Source organism: Bathycoccus prasinos (assembly GCF_002220235.1).
Source record: "Bathycoccus prasinos genomic : Chromosome_17".
NCBI classification, from domain to species: Eukaryota; Viridiplantae; Chlorophyta; class Mamiellophyceae; order Mamiellales; family Bathycoccaceae; genus Bathycoccus; species Bathycoccus prasinos.
In genome coordinates, this window is record NC_023992.1 from 115,003 (window position 1) to 131,212 (window position 16,210).

Sequence of the window (16,210 nt, forward strand, 5' to 3'; positions counted from 1 at the left end):
TTTTCTTCTTCCTCTTCTTCTTGGTGAAAGGAGTGAATACTAAGGGAAAATTAATTGGATATTTGTTCGTTAAGAAACCCCCGGAGGAAGAGGAAGAGGAGAGCGAAGAAGACAAAATGACGACGACTTTGATGACAACAACAGAAGAAAACAACAAACTGACTTTATTCGACGCCATGTGCCGATTACCATTGATTTTGCTCTTCGCTCACGTCGTCGGGAAACGAATGAATACGAGCGGTGTCAAATTCAGCAACAGTAGTGCTTTCGGTGGTTTCAAAGCGTTTAAGATGCCGCTCGTGACATCTTACATATTCGTCGGGATTTTATCCAGCACCTCGGTAAGACTTATCTTTATTTGATTCTTATGTTGTGTGTTCTTATTATTATTCTTACTATATATAGTTTTTAAACGTACTGACGCCTTTGGTCGTTCGCGAGTCCTTGTGGTTGGTCGACAACGCGTGTTTATCCGTCATCGGCGTATCGGCGGGCGCGGAGTTAAGCGCGAGGGATCTGAGAGGAGACGCGAGAAAGATTATAGTTTGGACGATTTCGATCGCTTTGTTTACGTGGATGACAGTTTTTACGGCGTTTACGGTCGGGAAGGTTTCCGATCGCGTTGAGTTTTTAGAGGATATGAATCGGAACGATTCAGACGACGATGGCGGCGAAGACGACGATTCTTCTTTTTTACGGCGGCGGCGAAAGTACTTGCGAGCGTGCGCGATAGGATCGTTAATAGCTACGTTATCGATCGCTCGGAGTCCAGCTTCGGCGATCGCCGTTTTGAGAGAAACCGAAGCGAGAGGACCGTTTTCAAAATTGGTCGTCTCGGTGACGGTTTTGAAGGACGTTTTGGTCGTCGTTTTGTTCGCTTTGAACATGGAGATGATTGAATCTTTAGGATTGATGGACGTGAGCGTTGGCGGTAGCACTAGTAGTAGAGGCAGTGATGGTAGTCAAAATAGTAGTAGTCGTAGTGAGAGTAGCACTGTAGTATCCTCGTTGATGATGGTGAACGAGACGACAGATATTAATCGTGATCAGACGAGCGCGCTTCTTAGGCATCTGATGACGACAATCGGCGGAGAAGAAACGACGTCGACAAACGATTATGAGTACCAGATGAGATCGATTATTCGCGCGTTAGAACCGGTGGTTTCTGTGTTTGGTTCCTTCGTGTTCGGTTTTTTCGCTGGAGCACCTTTACACTCGGTGTTGCGACGCTTGCCGTCGCCGAGTGTAGCGCAAACGGACGGTGGTGATCATCAAGCGGCGCATGTGAATGTAAAAACTCGATTTCGAGCGTTGATGAGACAATCGATGAAACCGCTGTTTACCATCGTCTACTCGACAACAATATTCGTCGTTTCCAAGCGATTGTTTTTGTTGGAACCGCTGTTAGTGTGCGTGTGTTGTGGGATATTTTGCGCCAACAGAGGTAATTTTTCCTCCGCGGCGACGACGACGAGGACGGCGGCGGACGAGGACGCGGCGAATAAGTTGGCGCAACAGCAACTCTTCAACACCATCGGCTCGAAGTCGTTGCACTCGTCCTTGGTCTCGTTACAGCCTTTCGTCAACTTGGTCTTTTTCACGCTCGCCGGAGTGGCGTTGGAAATGGAACACGTGATGAGAAGCGCGCAAGCGGCGATCCTATTGGTCGCGTTTCGCATACTCGGTATTTTCATCGCGTGCAGAATCGCCAGTCGTTTACTCCTCTCATCGGAAACGTCGTCGTTCTCCGGGGGTGGTGATAATACTATCGAGCAACAGCGCAAAGTCGCTTGGATGGCGCACGTGACCCAAGCCGGCGTCGCGTTAGGTTTGGCGAGAACGTGTTCGGTGAAATTTTCCGCAACGTGGGGCGAACAATTCGCCTCCGTCGCGACCGCGATGATCGCGCTGAATTTGTTAATCGGTCCACCTCTCTTTCGAATCGCGCTGACCAGAGTCGGCGAAGCTTCTTCGACGGAGGACAACAACAGAGGAGTTACCGTTGTTATCGTCGACGATAAAGAAGACGAAGAAAGAGACGATGAATAAGAAGAATAATTAGTTTTCGCATCACAACAACAACAAATAATAATAACAATACTACTACTCTTGCATATATATCCTCTTCCATCGCTCGCCTACACAGAGAGCGTGTTGTCGTTTGAGAGAGAGATCACACGTATCTCTTCCTTTACTCCTCCTCTGCTTCAGGCAGCTTTAAATCCTTGAACAATTTCCCTTTATTCCTACTTTCCCACATGCTATCGAACCCTTTATTGACCATTTTCTCCCCGACTAAAGCGCCGGCGATGATCACGCCCACGTACACGGACGTGTTCGACTTTATTTTTTTTGAAGAGAGAGAGAGAAAGAAAAGAAAGTTAATAAATATGGATGATGATGATGAGGTTGAAAATGAAGGGAAATCGGGAAAGAAAAACATCATCATCCTAAAAGAAAAAACGCAAAAAGAGTACGCGCTCTCTCTCTGCCCTTCTTCTCGTATGATAAAACGCACCATGAACGTCTTGTAAAACGTGTTGAACATCTCTCTACTAATCTCTCTCTTATTACTAGTAGTGTGTGCTTTAAAAAGATGAGGAAAAACGAGCGATATGAAAGATTTCTCTCGAGTCTCAAGAAAAAGAAACTTTTTTGTTTAGGGTTTTGGTCGGAGCGGAGTCTCTTCGACAGTTCAGACAAACAGACGATAAAATAAAGCGCATCAGTAGAGTAAAGCTAAAGCTTTCGTCTTCTCACGAAATCAGAGAGAAAGAAGAAGAGAGAGGACACAAAACAGAGAAAGAGAGATCGAGAGGCGGTTTTGGCCTCTCGCGTCGTGAAAAGGAGTAAAGAAGGTTTTGGTCTCTCACATCATCATCTCGTTGAGAATTTGAGCGAAGCGTCTCCAATTCAATTAAAAGAGTAGAGAAAAGAGAATAACACGTTTAAGAAGAAGAGTTTATTATTAAGAAGATGTTGCAAAAAGCAAAATCGATCAAAAAAACGCTCAAAACCGAGGCGAAAGCAATCGCATACGGGACAGAACGCGTCGATAAACGAGGGAAACCGGTCACCTCGATCGCGGATAGGACGAATGTACGTTGCGTGATTTTGATTTGATTTTTGCGCTGGGTTTTGAGATGCCTCGCTTTGATGAGTTGACAAGACTTTTCAAAGCGCTTTCGCGCTCGGTCGTTTTTAATGCCATTTTTTCTTTTCTTTCACGCCGCTGACACTCTTCAATTCTTTCTTTCTTTAACGCGCTCTCTCAAATACGAATAATAACAACAGGCGTTCGTGTCGAAATCGATGGCGCCGAAAGAATACTTGGAGCTCGAAAACGCGTGCGTGAAAGCGTGCAACAACGACCTCTCCGCGCCGAAGGAGAAACACGTAAGGACGTTACTGTTAGCGTGCGGAGGCGGGCAAGGGAATTCGCCGGATCGAGTCTCCGTGGCGGATATTAACTACGTCTTGAATTCAATCACGAAAGTTATCGGGAAAGCGACCGGGTGGATATCTATGCTTAAATCGCACGTGGTGTTACACCGCTTGTTTCAAGAGTGCGGAGGGAAGTTTCAGAGGGAATTTTTCCACCACGCGGAAGCTTTGAGAAACGCGCGATCGGGTGGGAAAGAACAAGATTTGTTTTCGTTGAGATATTGGAAAGATGACTCGAGTCAAACCGCGTTCGAGTTGTCCGGTTGGGTGAGGGCGTACGCGTTGTATTTTGAAGAGTTTACGTGTTGCGCAAAGTTTTGGCCGTTTTTGTGTTCGCAAGGAAGCGGCTCGACGCCGATGCAAGCGTATAACTTCGATCAATTGTTGCAACACGTTCCAGTGGCACAAACGCTGATGCGACGATTGACGGATTGCGATCCAACTGGAGAGGTTTTACGGAGAAACGACGTTCCCGTGAGAGCCGCGACGGCGTTGATGTTCAAAGATTCTTTGAAAGTGTTCAAATTAGCCAACGAAGGCGTGTGCGCTTTGGTCGGTTTGTTCTTCGAACAAGATAAGTCGAAAGCGAGGAAAGGGTTGGAGATTTATAAGCGGTCGGTGATTCAACACGAAGATTTGCAGCGGTTATACGCGACGTGTCAAAAGATGCAAATCGTCAACCAAGCGCCGGCGTTGGAGGCACCGCCGGAGTCGTTTTTAGGCACGATGCAAGAGTACGTGGATACGGCGAAAGCGGGGGAAATGCCAGCCGGAGTTGGCGCGAGACGTTCGAACAGAGGGACGAGTGGTGGTACTGCGCCTCCTTCTGAATCGTCGCCGGGAGCGGCAGCGGCGGCGGCCACGTCGCCGAGTGGCGGAACGGCGTCGCCGCAACAAAACGCAAACGCAACCTTGGACGCGTTGTTTGGAGAGATGAACATTCAAACGCCTCCGCAGAATGCGCGAGAAGCGCCGAGTAGCGTAGTAGCTGGGAGGAATTTTCTTCCCGCGGGTACAACCGCATCGGCCCCAAACGACGATCCGTTCGGTTTAGCGACGATTACTCATACGAATGGCACCGGAGGAAACTCTAATCGAGGTCATCAACCCGCCGCGTCCACGAGCGCGAATCTTCCGCCGGCGCCAGTTCGAGCCCCAAATCAGCAACAGCAACAACACGTGCGAAACGGCAGCAATAATCCGTTCGGCGACGATCTCTTTGGTACGCCTAAGAAAGCGGTCGCGGCTCCGGTTGATTTGAACTCGTTATACGAACAAGCCAACACGCGACAACAGCAACAACACCAACAACCGCAGCAGCAGCAGTACGGAGGAGGAATGATGCCGCCGCCGATGGGCGGAGGTATGCCGCAACAGATGATGATGGGTGGTAACCACCCTGGATATTATCAACAACAGCAAACACATCATCATCATCATTCTTTACAGCAACAACAACAACAAACGTCTCCGCCACAATACGGAGGCATGGGAGGAGGGTATCCCCCGCAAGCGGCGGCGGCGCAGAACATGGGGTACCCCACAATGATGGCGGCTGGCGGGCAATATCATTCGCCGCCGGGGCAAAACTTTCATCCTCAACAACAACAACACTTTAATCCTCCTCTTCAACAACAACAACAACAACACTCTAGCAACAATAATAACAACAACAACAACAACAACTTTTTGATATAAATTATATATACTACCATCACATACAGTACTCGTTCTAAACATCATCGTCTTTCGTTCGCGGCGCGAACAAAAGTAAAAATTCTTCACACGAAAAGCGTCCCTTGGGGAGAGCAGACGCATCATCATCATCATCATCATCAGTCGCGCAGACAGACCCCACCAAGAGATCATCACGCGGCAAGGAGGAGGACAACTGCTCCCGTCATCAAAACGCTCACACTCTCCCTTAAACAAAGTTCGATCATCATCATTTAGCAGATCTGAGATGAAAAGTCTGCGTTCTCGTCCAAGCGGCGTAACTGTCGTCTCGGGATGTGTTCGTAACTGTCGTCGTAATCATCATCATCATCCTCGGCGGAGGAGGAAAAGAGAAGACTTTCAAGAAGATACACAAAGAAAACAGACGAGAACGATGCGTTTTTTTACATTCGGAGGTGGGAGGAGGTCCTCTGCATCATTAAACTCCGCAGTAAACTCTTTCGACGCAAAATCATCAGACGAGGAGGACGAAGACTTTGACAAAAATGTTGCAAAGAACGAGACAATCATGGGGATTGAATGTGAATCTGGGATATCGTACGACGAAAACTTGGTCGGTTTAACCAAACCGATAGCGTTTGCGTTGTTCAAACACAAGACGCAAGCGGTGATTACGCTCGGTATCGTGTTACTTTTTAGCACCGCGGATCGGACGATTTTCACGCTGACGGCGTTACCCATCGCCAACGAGTTGGGTTTGTCCATCGCGCAAATCGGGTGGATACAGAACGTTTTTTTGATCGGGTACATGAGCACGAACGTTATAGGTGGGCAACTGGCGACGAGTAAGAAGAGCGGGAGCATAAGTCCTTCGAGTTTGTTATTTTTGGCGCTGTTTTTTTGGTCGTTGGCCGTCGCGGTGTTGCCGACGTTGTTGTGGTTGAAACGCGGAGGCGGTTTGCTTTTCGGATTGGAGACGATTTTGACGCCGTTTGCGATATTACTCATCAGTAGATTATTGTTTGGGTTAGCGTCTGGGGTCGCGTTACCCGCCGCGGCTGGATTTTGTGGCACGTCCGCGTACTTTCTCGACGCGGAAAGAGGAGAAACTTTTACGACTTTATTGAGCATGTTCAACGTCGGCTCTGGGTTCGGGATGTTGTTCGGAGGATTTTTAGTTCCCGTGATTGGTTGGAAAGGCGCGTTTTTCGTGTTTGGTTTGAGTGGGATGGTGTACGCCGTCATCGCGTTTATGCGTTTGAGAAGGTTAGATCGTTTCATAGAAAAAGTAGAGGAGCGGCATAATCCGTTTTCCTCGTCCATGGTTGGCGATATCCCCATGCTCTCCGAAGACGAGTGCGTCGCGTTAGACTCTTCTTTGACCGAGGAGACGAACTCGAACGAGGAACAAGCGCGTTTTGACATCGCCTGCGAAGACTATAGCAATCGAACGTGGCTGAAGAATTCCCCGCTCTCCGTCAAATTCCAACTTTTAGTGGTCACGCTCGCCCACATCATGACGAACATCGGCTTCTTCACCTTTCAAAACTGGCTCGGAATTTACATGCAAGGCAGTTTAGGCTTTTCCGTGTCAGATACCGGCGCGTATTTGTTCGTCCCTTGGTTCATGACCGCTTTAGTCGCGTATTTCGGCGGGAAATTCTGCCAAAAAGCCATTCGAGACTTCCAAACGCCTCCTTGGAAAACGCGACAAATCGCCATGACCGTCGCGACCATGATCCCCGCATTCGGCTGCCTCCTCTTGGCGTACTTCTCCCTCGCGCTCTCCTCCACGCCTCTCTTCGTCAGCGAAAACATCCAAATCCTCTCCGTCTCCATCATCGCAATAATCGTCGGTGCTCAAGCCGCTAGCGTCGCCGGCGTCCACGCGTACTTACAAGACTACGCCTCCGACCGCGCCGGAAGCATCCTAGGCGTCACCAACACCGCCGGCGTCTTCAGCTGTCTCGTCGCTAACAAAGTCATCGCCAAATGGGTCGGCCAAAGCGCGACACTGGGGTTCGCCAAAGTCTTTCTCGGATTGGCAGGCATGTACGTCTTTTGCGGATGCGTTTGGATACGGAACATGAAAGGAGATAGATTGGACGGTAAGATAAAAATCTAGAGTATTTTTGAATGCATTACGAGTACTCACCACAAGTTTTGGATAAACTTCGCTACAAATTTCGCACACGTTTGCTTTTCTATTTATTAGTATTTAAAGAAGATGATGAGAACGAGGACGGTACCATCATCATCGCAATCGTTGTTTTTTAGGAGGAGGAAGTTGTCTCCTAAAGTTCTGCATCGCACACAGGCTGCGAAAGCTTCTTTAACTTCTTTAAAAACAACTGGATCTTCACTCTTTCTCGCGTTGGACGAATTCAACGCGGAATGCATCGCGGGCGAAACAAACGCGGTAAACGGGCGCCTGTACGCACACGCGGATATATTTCGACGGGCACAAACGAAAACGAACGAAATGAAAGAAGATTTAGCGCGAGAAATCGAAAACGAGATACGCGCGAGCACGAAGAGAGAACACATCGAAGCGGCGAGAGCGAGGAAAAAAATAGACCAAATGCAGGAGGCGTTTCAACTGTATCGGGAGGACGTGGCAGCGCTGACGAGGATTCAGACGATTCAGACGACAAAGAGAAAGTGCGATGATGATAACGATGATGTAAATGGAAGCGAGGACAAAACTGATGCAGAGAATAGATATAATACGATAGACGTGATGCAGACGATGCAGACGAAAACATCCGGTAACATTCAGACCAACTTTTTCATTCGCAAAGACGACTGCGACGAGTATGGCCGAGCGGTTCGGCTCGTCGGAAGCTGCAAAGAACTCGGCCAATGGGATGTGCAGAAGAGCACGGAGTTGAAGAAAGTGGATACAAAAGATAACTTATACGCGTGTTCGTTGGATATGAGCGCGAAATCCATAGACGACGGGTTCAAGTTTAAGTTTTTTACGTGCTGCGCGAAGAAAGAGAACAACAACGTCGAAGACGTCGATTGGCAAACGTGCGAAGACGGTTCTTTCCGGAACGCCATCGACGGAAGCGGCGAAACGATTGCGTTGAACTTTACGGTAGATTGGATGGGAAACAAAGAGGAAGAACGGGTATGGGTGTGTCAATCGTTAGAACGATGACGACAGACGCTGCGGTGTATGTATTTTATAACGTTATTAGGTAGATGATATTTATTTTAGTCCCGCTCGCGGTGTTCGATTACAAAACAATTCTCTCTTTTGTTTGCTTCATATAACTGTGCGTCGTATTTTTCTCCGCCTGACTTACAGCGAACGCGAAAACCATCGATTCGATTGGATTCTTTCGCGCTCTAATCGCCAGATTGAAAATTCAAACACTCGCTCTACTACTCTCTCCTTTTGACTTATACTTTTGATGATGAATAAATAATTAATGTTCTGCATCGTCGTGCAGATTTTTGTGCGAACTCATCACGCAATGGCGAATAACACACTAAGTGCGGTCGCGATAGATACGCCGAACGTCGCAACGATCGCGTCTCTCGTCGTGATTGCGCTGGAATCCGCGAATAAAGCAGAAGGCGTCTTTCTCTCCGCCTCTTCTTTCAAATCGGTCACGCACTTCTTCTCGTTATCGGCATTCTCCAACGCCGCGCAGTTTTCGTGCGTCACGTAAATCGCACTCTCGTCCGCATTTCGAAAGTATTTCGGACACGCGTCGTCGTTGGACAACGTTCCACCGTACACGTTGGTCACGAGATCGTTCAACAACAGCGCCGGTCGAACTTCGCCGGATTCTTTGAGATCGTCCGTCATGCCGTTGCCTCGCGAAGCGTCCACCCGTAAGAGCAAACCGCCGTTGCCATCTTTCGCTTTGACCGTTTGGCCAGAGAGTTGGTCGAACGCCAAGTTGCTTTCGTAAGCAGAGCGATTTAACGAGGAAACGTCGTAAAAGTAGCTCTCGTCCACGACCACGTCGTAATCGCGAATGGCTGAATGAAACGCTTCCTGTTGCGTGTCGATGGCAAACGCCTTTTTCAAAAAACCCGCTTCGCCTTGGTACGCAAGCATCCCTGCATCCACACACAACGAAGTGCGAAACGTGTCGTGTAAGATTTCGTAATACGAGCCCATCTTTTGCACCCAAACGCATGTCTTTTTCTCGGACAAACTCGCCACGATGCCCTTCTCCACGTACGTCTTAATAGCCTCCACGGCGTCGCTTTCCAAGGCGAAATACTCGTTCGCAAACTGTTCCTTATCGAAGAACAAGCTCACAAACTTCACCCATTCGGCGCGTAAAATCGCGGTGTCGTCCGCGTTCCCGTGAAACAAGACGTTCACTTCTTCTCGGTTCCCGCACTTACCGGTGCCGTACTCATCCGTGAACGTCAAATCGACGTTCAACTCGTCGCACTTCGCCGACCACGCCGTCGTATCCACACTCCAATCCACTGGGTCGTACACCGCACTTGCTTGATCGATAATCTCTCCATTTTGCACCGCCAACTGCATGCACGGCGAGTGCATGTACTGCGAGTCGATCAACTTCAAAGTCTCCGCGTCCACATCCAACGCTTCCAAATACGCCAACGCGAACGTCCCGCCGACTGCAATCGACGTCGCTGGAATTTCAAAATGTCTCGTTTCTGTGCCATCTTCGCTCACGAGTTCAATCATTTCGTTCGTGTTCGGATCGATCGTCGGTACGTCCGTCCCTCGTTTCCTCAACACGTACGTGTTTTTCGTGCATTTGCCTGGATTTTTCACCGCGTGGTCAAACCCGCACTTCATGCGTACGATTTTAAAATACGTGCCGTACGTGACTTCGTAATCGTTCTCGATTAAGATTTTGCGTTCGTTCGAGCCGATATTGGTGGTATCGGAGGATAAGCGAACCGAGCGGGACGAGTAATGGTCCGTGCCATCATGATCAATCATCGTTTGTTTTTCGTCGTCGTTCTGTTGTGCGCTCGTTGGTGTTATCATTGAAAGCGTTGAAGCCGCCAACATCATCATCAAGAAGACAAACGTTCTCATCGTCGTTCTTTTCGATGATGTATTATTCATCATCATCGTAATCGTCGTCGTTTACGGACAAAAGACAAGAGATGATGATGATGATGTCTCTCTCTAGGGTAAAAGTGAGGAAAAACAGAGAGGTTTGTTTTCTCAAAGTGGCACACGCCGCCGGGCCTCCCCTTCACGCAGAGCCGAAAAAACAGAAAAAGAGAGGAGAGAGACTCTTTTTTGATGAGAAAAGAGAGAGATTCCATCCTCGTCGTCGTCCTATTTTTCGCTTTCACAGCTCAGCTGACGATGTGAGAAAGAAAGAAAAAGAAAGAGAAACACTTTTTCAAAACGCCAAAAAATCCAAAAATGTTCGCGTCTCTCCTTTTTTGTTCTTTTTGATGTTCTTTAAAATACAGCAGGTGTTGTTTTGGTAAACGCTCGTAATCGTCTCATCGCTCAATACAACGACATCGCAATACTCTTAATGATATCGGCGTAATTGGTTCTGGGCACCAACCTTTCTTTTTCTCTCTCTCGAGGAGGAGTAGTGCACGCATAAGTCGTGGTACTCTTTGTTGTAACGAGTCCCGCCAAAGCGACGCGTCGCTTTGGCGGTCTGAAGCTTGCTTTCTATATACGCTTCGTTTTCGTCATCATCGAGCGATGAGGATGGATCTCTCTAACGATGCCAAGGCGTCTTTAATCGCGCTTAGTTCTCTTCTAAAAGTCGTAGTTTCTTCTTCGGCGTTTGTTTTCCTCCTCTCTCTCGTATTATTCTCGTTGTCGTCGTTTACGTCGACGTGATGAATACTACTTTCTTCGTGTCGTCTCTTTTCGCTTTCGATTTCCGCGAAGGCTTTCTGCATGATAGACACGAACGTAGAAATGATGGTGTACACGAAGATGACGACGAAGATGATGATGTAGACATGACCGATAATGCCTCGTTTCATGTCTCGAGCGCTTTCGAAGATGATATCGCCATTCATCACGGAGAATAACGTCAGAAATCCATTCTCCAAGTTTTTAAATTTTTCCGTCTCCTCGGCGAAGAGCGCGACGCCTAACGTCGTAAATCCCATCAAAAGCGGCGCAGAACCTACGGCAAATTGTAAAACAACCGGTAAACCTCGACTTATGGCACGAAATGCGACGTCGTACGGAGGAAGATTTGTCATGTGTCTGCCTAAAGACGCCCATATTAAAAAACATCCAAACCCGTTTAATCCTCTCGCGAAATTCCGTCCTAACCCGAAACCTTCTTGCGGAAGCACTTGCCACGATATCGACGCCAAGCACCCGACGAACAAAACTAAATTCGCGCACGTTTCTAAAGCTATCGAACGGTTGAACAACGATTGCGAAACGAGACTCCTCATCCGCCGAGGAAATCGAACTCTCGCGTACCCACCATCGCCGTCCGTCTTCTTCTTCGCGTTAAACGTCGATCTCAACACGGCGACTTGCGTAAACGCTATTAAACTCAACAAAAAACAATCCTCGAAAACCGTCTCGACGCTTTTAAAGCTCTCCCCGCCGACGTGATTGCCACCTATTATAATTTCAATTTGCACTCGCCCACCTCGGCTTTCTAAACTGTAATTCACGCTCACGTCAAAATCAAACAAGACCAGTTTATCCATCTCCCGATGCAAACTTCTCGCCTGAAACTTCAACTCGAGCGATAACAGCGAGCGTAAAAAATCTCTCTTCGCCGTCTGCGCTCCATCCACATCCGTATCATCAATACCTAAAATACGTTTCTTCCACTCTTTCGCGGACGTTTTTGAGGTTATTCGGTACGACTCTTCGTATTCGTCCACGTTAATCTCGTTCCCGGGAGCAACCCCTAATCCTCCTTTTCCTTCAAAATTGAGATTTTTCAACGTTTTTACGCGCACTTCAATCCCATCCTTTTCGATCAATTCGAGTTCGTTCAAGGCGAGTTCCGGTAAATGAAAATACCTCTCCACGGTAGATTCGATCGACCGTATCAAGGCGTTTGAGTCGTACACGAACGCGACGTTTCGCTTCGTGTTCGACACTCGAACGCCACCATTGGCTTCGGGAAAGAAAAACAATTCGACGAGAGCAGCTTTGCTCGAAACGACAAAAGGGCGGTCCTCGGCCACGTCTTGAAGGACAGATTTCGTCGACAACACCGCTAATAAAAGCTGCAACCAAACGAGCGGATTTGTCTTTGCTTTTGTCTTCTTCTTCGCGTATGAAAGGAGCATAGAGTTTGTATATATTAGGGGTGTTAATGTGTTCTAAATTTGTGTGGTACGAAGCAAACGTTTACATGCCTGAATCTCCAATATCTGACGCAACACACGTAACTGTTGCTAAAAGAGCTTCATTTTGTATGGAATTTGATTTCGGTCACTCTGCGCGGCCGATGTGTTGGCCATCTTCGAAAGTCTCAGTCTCTCGTACGACGCTCCTCTCTCTGCGTGCGAGAGCGAGCGAGAGAACGCTTTCGCCGCCGACGATACACGCGCAGTATTCAAAAGCCCCTCAAAACTCCGAGCTCCTCTACACCCTGTTCTCTCTCGTTCTCTCCCTTTCTCTTTTTGTTCTCTTCGCATCAAAATCACTTCTTCGGCGGTTTCGTTTTGCACGTGATATTGATCGCATTCTCCGCTTCGCTCTCGCTCAGAATCTCCGTTTGGCAGCTCAATCGATACCCTTTATTCAACTTTGCTTCCCCGAGTTTCTTTCTCTCCACCTCGGTCGGTGCGCTCAACACATCTTTTCCATCGGTGGTGATAATCATCCCACACGTCCCGCATTGGCCGTTTCCGCCGCAGTTGAGGAGTTTGTTGAATCCTTCGTAGATTTCAACGTTGTTTTCCAGCGCGAGATTTCTCAAGATTCCACTCGAGGATGAGGTTGAGATTTCCTTCCCGTCCGGGTCGACGAATGTTATCTGCGCGGCTGAAACTGCTTTCAAGGAGGAGACTCTTCGTTGTTCTCGTTTCCTCCTCTCTTTGAGCGCGAGAAAAGGCTCCCGTTGCCGTCCAACCGACGCGGTAAAGTTGATGCTTCTGAACATCATATGACGGGGAAAGAAATGACGAATACGAAACGTCATTTTACGCGCGTACACATCATCATCGATTGCACGAGAATGAAACGTTTCCTAACCGTCGAGAAAGAAGAGGAGGATAACACAGAGACCAACGCCATTAAGAAGGCAAAAATCAAACGAAAATATCCATCCACCTTTCTCACCGTAAACGTGAACGGTTTACTCTCGAAAATCAATTCTCCAGACAAGTGGAAGGAAAAGCAAACGTTGCTGACGTATTTACGAAGCGCAAACGCGGACGTGATTTCAATCACGGAGACGTGGATTCCAGGAAATGGATCGTCTGGAGGATCGTCGAGCAAGAAATATACGCAGCCGTATTCAAACGACGGCACGAATAAGAGCTACCGGGAAAGCGCGAACGGAATCGAATCTTTGCTCGATTCGAACGGATTTTTACGAAAATACGCGAGATATTATAACTGTTTCCATCAAAAATCCGCGGGCGTGTTGACGCTGGTGAACGCGGAGGAGGTGGAGAAACCGAACAGAGTGCGTTTACGTTTTACGAACGAAGATAAAGGAGAAGAAGAGTGGCCTGGGAGAGTGATAGAGTGTCAATTCGGCGACGACGAGGACGCGAACAGATTGGTCGTTCTCTCGACGTATTCGCCGAATAACGGGAGCGGAGCGGAATCGCGAGAACGAAGGCGGAGGTGGGATGATTCTGTTTTGAAACGGTTGACGCAGTTGAGAAAAGAAGGGGTGGATTTTATATGGAATGGAGATTTGAACGTCGCCCCGGACGGAATCGACGTGAAGTTCGACGATATTAAAGCGATGGAGAATAAGAAAGCGTCGGATCCAGATTACGGCGTGGCGGGATTTACGAGGAACGAACAGAGACGGTTTCAAAACATTCTCGAGGCGTCGGAGGCAAGCGACGCGTATCGAGTGGTGAACGGCGAGCGACGATCGTATACGTGGAGGGCGTATACCGTGAATAAAGTAGGCGGGAAGGTTTTTAATACCGTGAACCCCGGGATGCGTCTCGATTTGATGGTTGTTTCCAAGAACTTGAAAAGTAAAATCCAAAGATGTTATCACGCCACGGACGATTTACCGGATACCGAGGCGATGAAGATGCCCATGGAAAAATTCTTTGGCTCCGACCACTGCGCGGTGCATTTAGAGCTCAAGAATATGGACAACGACAACAACAACAACAACAGTGAAGAAAACGAAGAGAACGAGAAAGAGACGAACGCCACGAAAGAAAAAGACGCGTCCGATCCCTCCGATCGAGGCCCCCGATCGATTGAGGCAATTGAATGAGCAGAGCAGAGAGCGCACAAAGCGAGAAGATATCGACTCGTAGATATTACCGTAGGACTATAGAATATAACAATGGACAAACACAAACACGCCGCTAATGATGTAGATAAAATAATAATATTTTCTTCAAGAAGAAGTCAATCACTTCACTTCTTCGTGTCCTCCACCATCGTTATCGTCGGCTTCTTCGTCCTCGACGTCCCCATCCTCTTCGTCGTCGTCGTTGGAAGAAGACGAACTCAATCGGTTTTGCTCCAACTTTTTATGCGCGACGACGGAGGATTTCAAATTCTCTCCAGCCCGTCGCAACCGTTGCTTCGCTTTATCGACCTCATCCGTCACTCTTGCGGCATCCCCGGATACTCGAGTTCTCTCGCCGCTCGCGCGTAATCGCTCTTCTTGTCCCATTCTTCTGTCCAACGCGCGTTGTTCTCGTTCCATCTCTTCCACTTGCTCTCTCGTCATCGTTCGGTATTTCACGACTTGGTGCCTCAACGACGACAATCGATGCCAGGCTTGTTGTTCGCTCATCTCGTCTTCTTTCAACGTGTCCGCTTCGGCTTGTTCACGCTGTTGCGCCAACCTCGCCGCGGCGTCCACCTTCTCTTGCGCCTCCAACGCCTTCTTCGTATACACCATGGCTTCTTTTTGAATCGCGTCCTCCTTCAAAAACGCCTGGTGCGCCGTCAACAGAGTCATCTTCGCCTCCTGTCTCTTCCGCGCCATCTCTCGCCAGTATTGCTCGGCATCGTCCAACTTATTCGCCACGCCGCCGCCTTTCCCGGCTGGGCCTTTACACCACCTCGGCATGTCGTGCCTCGTCCCGGAACACACCTTATCTCGGTACGATTTATCCGAGTTCCTCCCCCATCGTCTCTCGTTGGTCGATTGTTGCATCATTTCCGCGTCGCTGGTATCTTTACCGAGCCCTAACGCCGCTCTCAAGTTATCGTCCGCCACCGTCGTCGTATACAACCCGGACTCTGGATTCTTAAACGCCTCCGAGTGCTTGCTCACAAACGCGTGGTTCTGTCCAATCTGCACCCACGTCCCGTGTTCGTAGTTGTTCCCACTCGTCGCTTTCCTCCGCTCCGACGCTCGCCTGGTGACAATTTTCACTCGATGGCCTTGATTTTCGTCCAAAAATCCCGACCCTTTCCTCGCTTTCTCCCACGCGCGGTCGCGGTCTCTTTTCGCGGTGTACAAATCCGTGTGATCGGTGGCCTCGAAATCGGTCGGATGTTGCATCTCATCTGACGTTGAATCCGCTTCCTCGATCGCGTCCATGACTGCAGATTCGTCCACTTCGTTCGTGTTATTGTTATCTTCGTATTCCTCTTGCTCTTCGTCTTCGAGTAATTGTCTTCTTCGTGCTACACTCGCACCAACGTGCTCCTTTTCCATAATCTTCTTCTCCGCTTGGTGTTTGAAAACGGATTGAAGATGATTACTCGTCGTCGGGGTTTCTTTTGTTGCGCGTGCAAACGCGCAGAAGATCGAGCTCAGAAGAAGACACGCGAGTAAAAGCGTCGTTTTGGTCACGGTTACGGTGGTCGTCGTCGTCATCGTATGAATGTAAAAGCTTTGAATTTGAATGCAAAAGTTTTGAGGAATTTCGTTCGTTCGTGTGCAGACTTTGAACCCCAAAAATATACGCAGGATGGAATACGTGTATATCTATCTATCTATCTTCTCAGTGGTGACCA

General features: G+C 48.5%; 10 protein-coding genes across 10 annotated transcripts; 5 read left to right on the plus strand and 5 right to left on the minus strand.

The window, feature by feature from the left end:
- Nucleotides 1-116: 116 nt before the first annotated feature.
- Nucleotides 117-2,049, plus strand: Bathy17g00540 (monovalent Cation:Proton antiporter-1 family; the record flags this gene model as incomplete). Its single annotated transcript, XM_007508347.1, has 2 exons — nt 117-341; nt 406-2,049. The coding sequence occupies 2 exons, from the start codon at nt 117-119 to the stop codon at nt 2,047-2,049; spliced, it is 1,869 nt and encodes a 622-aa protein (XP_007508409.1).
- A 142-nt stretch (nt 2,050-2,191) lies between these two features.
- Nucleotides 2,192-2,548, minus strand: Bathy17g00550 (predicted protein; the record flags this gene model as incomplete). Its single annotated transcript, XM_007508374.1, has 1 exon — nt 2,192-2,548. One exon carries the CDS (start codon nt 2,546-2,548, stop codon nt 2,192-2,194), a length of 357 nt encoding a protein of 118 aa, XP_007508436.1.
- A 428-nt stretch (nt 2,549-2,976) lies between these two features.
- Bathy17g00560 (predicted protein) lies at nt 2,977-5,142 on the plus strand (the record flags this gene model as incomplete). The annotated part of the gene is made up of 2 exons (XM_007508377.1): nt 2,977-3,099; nt 3,295-5,142. The coding sequence occupies 2 exons, from the start codon at nt 2,977-2,979 to the stop codon at nt 5,140-5,142; spliced, it is 1,971 nt and encodes a 656-aa protein (XP_007508439.1).
- A 412-nt stretch (nt 5,143-5,554) lies between these two features.
- Nucleotides 5,555-7,246, plus strand: Bathy17g00570 (major facilitator superfamily; the record flags this gene model as incomplete). The annotated part of the gene is made up of 1 exon (XM_007508376.1): nt 5,555-7,246. The coding sequence occupies one exon, from the start codon at nt 5,555-5,557 to the stop codon at nt 7,244-7,246; it is 1,692 nt and encodes a 563-aa protein (XP_007508438.1).
- Nucleotides 7,247-7,348: 102 nt separating this feature from the next.
- On the plus strand, nt 7,349-8,284 carry Bathy17g00580 (unknown protein; the record flags this gene model as incomplete). Its single annotated transcript, XM_007508201.1, has 1 exon — nt 7,349-8,284. One exon carries the CDS (start codon nt 7,349-7,351, stop codon nt 8,282-8,284), a length of 936 nt encoding a protein of 311 aa, XP_007508263.1.
- Nucleotides 8,285-8,596: 312 nt separating this feature from the next.
- On the minus strand, nt 8,597-10,195 carry Bathy17g00590 (predicted protein; the record flags this gene model as incomplete). The annotated part of the gene is made up of 1 exon (XM_007508235.1): nt 8,597-10,195. The coding sequence occupies one exon, from the start codon at nt 10,193-10,195 to the stop codon at nt 8,597-8,599; it is 1,599 nt and encodes a 532-aa protein (XP_007508297.1).
- A 596-nt stretch (nt 10,196-10,791) lies between these two features.
- Bathy17g00600 (predicted protein) lies at nt 10,792-12,375 on the minus strand (the record flags this gene model as incomplete). The annotated part of the gene is made up of 1 exon (XM_007508260.1): nt 10,792-12,375. The coding sequence occupies one exon, from the start codon at nt 12,373-12,375 to the stop codon at nt 10,792-10,794; it is 1,584 nt and encodes a 527-aa protein (XP_007508322.1).
- A 356-nt stretch (nt 12,376-12,731) lies between these two features.
- Nucleotides 12,732-13,196, minus strand: Bathy17g00610 (unknown protein; the record flags this gene model as incomplete). Its single annotated transcript, XM_007508309.1, has 1 exon — nt 12,732-13,196. The coding sequence occupies one exon, from the start codon at nt 13,194-13,196 to the stop codon at nt 12,732-12,734; it is 465 nt and encodes a 154-aa protein (XP_007508371.1).
- A 72-nt stretch (nt 13,197-13,268) lies between these two features.
- On the plus strand, nt 13,269-14,504 carry Bathy17g00620 (predicted protein; the record flags this gene model as incomplete). Its single annotated transcript, XM_007508271.1, has 1 exon — nt 13,269-14,504. The coding sequence occupies one exon, from the start codon at nt 13,269-13,271 to the stop codon at nt 14,502-14,504; it is 1,236 nt and encodes a 411-aa protein (XP_007508333.1).
- Nucleotides 14,505-14,645: 141 nt separating this feature from the next.
- Bathy17g00630 (unknown protein) lies at nt 14,646-16,070 on the minus strand (the record flags this gene model as incomplete). Its single annotated transcript, XM_007508296.1, has 1 exon — nt 14,646-16,070. One exon carries the CDS (start codon nt 16,068-16,070, stop codon nt 14,646-14,648), a length of 1,425 nt encoding a protein of 474 aa, XP_007508358.1.
- Nucleotides 16,071-16,210: the final 140 nt, after the last annotated feature.